Source organism: Drosophila yakuba, chromosome 2L (genome assembly GCF_016746365.2).
Source record: "Drosophila yakuba strain Tai18E2 chromosome 2L, Prin_Dyak_Tai18E2_2.1, whole genome shotgun sequence".
Taxonomy (NCBI): Eukaryota; Metazoa; Arthropoda; class Insecta; order Diptera; family Drosophilidae; genus Drosophila; species Drosophila yakuba.
Window position 1 is genome coordinate 21,413,802 of NC_052527.2, and position 5,046 is coordinate 21,418,847.

The 5,046-nt window shown below is 38.0% G+C and overlaps 1 protein-coding gene across 3 annotated transcripts; it reads right to left on the minus strand.

The window, feature by feature from the left end:
* Positions 1-1,438: 1,438 nt before the first annotated feature.
* On the minus strand, positions 1,439-3,154 carry LOC6529111 (transmembrane protein 53). 3 transcript variants are annotated; one of them, XM_039370616.2, is made up of 4 exons: positions 2,953-3,154; positions 2,557-2,879; positions 2,136-2,514; positions 1,439-2,074 (listed from the first exon to the last, which is right to left on the minus strand). In XM_039370616.2, the coding sequence occupies exons 2-4, from the start codon at positions 2,859-2,861 to the stop codon at positions 1,709-1,711; spliced, it is 1,050 nt and encodes a 349-aa protein (XP_039226550.1). In that variant the 5' UTR covers positions 2,862-2,879; positions 2,953-3,154; the 3' UTR covers positions 1,439-1,708. The 3 variants fall into 3 exon arrangements, with proteins under 3 accessions (XP_039226550.1, XP_039226549.1, XP_002090124.1); XM_039370615.2 differs by having other exon boundaries at positions 2,557-3,154; XM_002090088.4 differs by having other exon boundaries at positions 2,136-2,496; positions 2,557-3,151.
* Positions 3,155-5,046: the final 1,892 nt, after the last annotated feature.

A 5,046-nucleotide genomic window follows, 5' to 3' on the forward strand; every position in this document is an offset into this window, starting at 1 on the left:
TTAAACAGCTACTTAAAGAAGCTACCCATAAATACGCAGATCGGAAATGGCTGTACACAGACGGCTCAAAGTCCGACGCAACAACCACATTTGCAGTAGTAGATGAATGCGGATCAATTGTTTCATGGGGTCAGCAGTTGCAAAATTAAGCTATTATGGGTCCCACTCCATATAGGAATTAATGAAAATGAGTTAGACGACAAATCCGCTAAGCTAGCCAGTCGGGCTCCGTTCCATTCCATTATACCTGGAGTACAACAGGAGATGTCCTGGAAAAGTATTAAAAAGATATTGCTTGACAACGAGTTAGAAGAATGGTCATCTCTTAACCACTGGTACAAACAATTCAACCCTGACAAAAAAGTAACGAATTTCCGCACTTTAAATTGGTTATTATATTATAAATTTTTGTTTATGTATAGTTTATTAATATTGAAATAAAAAAAAAAATAAAATATAGTTTTAACAACTTTTGGTGAATAAGCTAAACTAAATACAATTTCCGCCATTATGTTACTTTACTATATATATTAATACTTTAAGCATGTGGGCACAAAATAGGCATTAGCGTTTTGAGCGCTTTAGTGAGCATCGTTCAACTTTCGCTGCGTAGACTTCTGTGGAATCAGCATGCAAGCTTTTTACATACATAATTCTCAAAATCTCTATGCTCATGTGTCGACAATTACAAAATACAACTTTTCTGATATAAAATATTTAAACGATTACATTAACAAACTATCGCACACACGTAACGAAAAGTAATTTGTATAAATTAAACTGATACTGGTTCAAACGCATGGCGAATAAGTAAAGCAAATGAATAAATAAGTAAGCCTCTTTCTCGATATATTTCAAATTGAGTCCAGTTGAAACCAAAGCAAATTAATTCTTTTGCGACGGATTAACCGGAAGGAACATTTTATATACTTTTTAGAGCATACAAATTCTTGGCCATGATAACTACTCCCGTCGATCCGCCTGTCCGTAAACTATAAACTTTAGGGTATTGGGTTTATGCATACATGTGGAAATTTGTTTTAAGACACTTAGACACATTTTTAATTTATTTATATTTTTAGTTTTGGCAGTTTTTACTTTATACCAAAACTTATTGGCACATGTTTTGCGGAAAATATTTTTCCAGTCAACACCAACAAAACCTCAAGTATTATCCGTATCGCTCCATTGCTTTAGAAATTTTTAAAACCATGGCCAAACCGGCAGAGTGTTGTAAGAAATAAATTGAATAGATTAATTGCAGATTTCGTTTTTCTGTTCTTTCAAGACCAAAAAAAGTAAAAGGCCAAAAAAAGAAAAACATGGTGAAGTTCACCAGGTCCCGGTGGATCTGTAGCACGCTGAACTGGTCTATTAATTAAATATATCTGCATCTCAGTACTAAAAGTCACCCAAGCCAAAAAATAAATACTCTTAATTTGATATGTCGCTGAAAAAATATATTTGTTTTATTTACACTACGAGGTACGCCAGCACACGGAATTACATATATGTAGATTTAATCAAAGGCTTACCACTTTGCAGGTAAGTTTTCCGTACATAAACCACTTTTTTAGATAAATGTTTTTTAAATATTTGGAAATGCTTTTATTTTAATCACTTTTAAATTTGATTCTACATAAAGCGCTTTAAACCTTTAAAAATTACGATGAGTTTAGTTCTCTCTTGTTTCTTTCTCCTGTGCTGCCTAATCGTATTTTAGGTTAACCCGATACACATTTTCGGATGGCTTATAATTAGCAGCCACCTTAATGGGAGAAACTGCCATGCAATTTTTAATAAAATTACACACACACTTGACGTACTGTTTAGGATATTTGATGTAAATCTTAACGTGCTCGGCATCCTCGAAACATACTGACGATACCTGAATACCCTGATCGCGTCGAAGTCGAATAAATTTTTCCACATCTCGATAGGGAATAACAATGTCAGCTTTTGAATACAAAAAAAGCTGTGGGTATCTATTGGCTTCGTTTTTAAGATCGCAAAACGGACTGGGGCGTATTGGCGAAGACGGCACGAATAAGCTTTTTAAGGCAGAAACTGATTCCTGAAACGAAGTCAGCAGTAAATGCTGATAATCTATACCTATTAAATTCAACGGCACTAACCTCCACAAACCACATGATACTAAGTGTGATGGTTATAACCAGTGCAGCCAAGCAGTTGCAGCGCTTTTTCCTGCCATAGATGGCTGTAATGGCACGATACAGGCTTAATATCCTTCGCTCTCCAGGAGCAGAGTCAAAAATCACGCCACGAACGTGCAGCGGAGACTTGTGCTTCATCACAGCTAAATTAATATGTTGGTACAGGTATGCCCCGCCATTGGAAAATATGTGAAATATTAGTGGGTGGGCGTCAAAATTCATATCCTGGATGAGTTTGAGGATTTTCTCGCCGATAGGAATCATTTCGGATCGCTTCCAAAATAGGCTGTCTACCGGAGCCGTGTATCGCACAGTAATAAGGCTGGAAATAGCGAAATTCCTTAATTAATGATTGTGTTGGTATGTCAGCCTTTACACTTACCCCCGCTCCTCATAAATTTTAGAGTATTTCATCAGGTATCGATCCTGGCAGCCCGCCCATCCCAACAGCATAACAATGGGCACGTGGCTATCCTCGCTGTCATGGTCCTTAGCTAGTACAAACTCATTTTTAGATGAAGTCTTTGGAAACTTAATGAAGTACTCTAACGTATCCTCTGGCTCTGGTGGAAAGGACCTAGGTGATGACTGAAGCCCAGAGGATTGTGTGGTGGCCGGCGTTTCTTTATACTGGGTGGCTGTGCCGTCAGCTTTTAACCCGCACGAGTGCGAAGGCGATATCGACATATTGACATACTAATAGTTCTATGGGAAAAGTAATTATTTTTCGGTCGGTCGGGTTACGCAAAGACTACTTTTAGGGTACGGTTAATACAACCTATATCGATTTTGTAAACTTCACGTTGTGTCAAAATTCGAGTGCGAGCGTTGGCTGTTAAGTTCAATTTGTTTTTAAGCTATCTGCTTCAGCCCTTTGATTTTTGACACAGAACAGTCATCATAGTTTGACTGGCCTTTGCTGGCGATGTGATTCAGCTAAAATTCCTTGCGACAGTAACTGGGTGCATTCAGGGAAGTAAATTATTGGGGTTGCTGCTTCTTGACGCATGGGATTTCCATGGGCATGTCATGCGCATTAACTTTTAATTTCTTTTTGATCAGGGCTGTGTTTAAATTTGTACACCGTTATATGACTTCCTCGAGCAAATCAATAGAAATTTACAAGACTAATAAATGAATGAAAAAATATTAAATCATTTTCCAAAAGTGTGGGCGTGTCAGTTTTGGGTGGTTTGTGGTCGTTAGAGTGGGCATGACAAACCATTTTTTAGCATAACCATTTTTTACCGATAGAAACTTATCAGACTAATACAAAACTGAAAAAAATGTCAAAACACTTTCCAAAAGTGAGAGTCTGGCAGTTTTGGGTGGTTGGTGGGCGTTAGAGTGGGCGTGGCAACATGGGTCAACAAACTTGCGCTGCATCTATGTCTCTGGAGTCTGTATGCTTTACCTAAATTTTCTAATTTTTATAAGATCTGAGATCTCGACGTTCATACGGACGGACAAACGGACGGACGGACACGGCCAGATCGACTCGGCTATTGATCCTGATCACGAATATATTTACTTCATATGGTCGGAAGCGCTTCCTTCTGCCCGTTACATACTTTGGCCATTTGTGCGCGTTAGGGTGGGCGTGGCGAAAAATTTTTTTGCAAATCGATCAAAATTTTACTAGACTAATACAAAAATGAAAAAATATCAAAACATTTTTCAAAAGTGTGGGCGTGGCAGCATTGGCCGGTTTGTGGGCGTTAGAGTGGGCGTGGCAAAAAGATTTTGGCAAATCGATAGAAATTTAGAAGACTAATACAAAAATTAAAAAATATTAAAATAAAAAGAGACATATACGCAGCGGAAGTCTGTCGATTCATGTTGCCACGCCCACTCTAACGCCCATAAAGTATGTAACAGGCAGAAGGAAGCGTTTCCGACCATATAAAGTATATATATTCTTGATCAGGATCAATAGCCGAGTCGATTTGGCCATGTCCGTCTGTCCGTCCGTCTGTCCGTCCGTATGAACGTCGAGATCTCAGGAACTACAAAAGCTAGAAAGTTGAGATTAGGCATACAGACTCCAGGGACATAGACGCAGCGCAAGTTTGTCGAATCATGGTGCCCACTCTAACGCCCACAAACCGCCCAAAACTGCCACGCCCACACTTTTGAAAAATGTCTTAATATTTTTTCATTTTTGTATTGGTCTTGTAAATTTCTATCGATTTGCAAAAAAACTTTTTGCCACGCCTACTCTAACGCCCACAAACCGCCCAAAACAGCTACGCCCACACTTTTGAAAAATGTTTTAATATTTTTTAATTTTTGTAGTGGTCTTGTAAATTTCTATCGATTTGGAAAAAAACTTTTTGCCACGCACACTCTAACGCCCACAAACCGCCAAAAACTGGCCTTCGCACTTACACTAGCTGAGTAACGGGTATCAGATAGTCGAGGAACTCGACTATAGCGTTCTCTCTTTTTATTAATCATATTTATTGTGGATCCTGTGTCTATAAGAAATTTGTATTTGGAACCTTTGCGTGTTATTTCTATGTAATCGTGATGTCCGGGGCTGTTAACTGAAAATTTTTGTTTGGTTCTGAGTTATTTTGATTTTGTTCGTCAATAGACATCTTTGTTTTTTCACTCTCCGGTGGTCTTCGTCGTTTGGTAATCGGGAAGTTAGTATTATTACATGTTGAGAATTATAGCACTTGAGGGTATGTATTTCCCCTAAAATGTGCTGTTTCAGGATTTTGAGTTTAATGAAATGTTGTGGGAAAGGACTTTTGTAAATAATTGGTTCTGTGTGCGCCACGTAGGTTGCTTGTTAGGCATCTGCTGGAGGCATGTATTGATTAAATACATTATATAAACATAATAAAAATATTAAATACATACATAA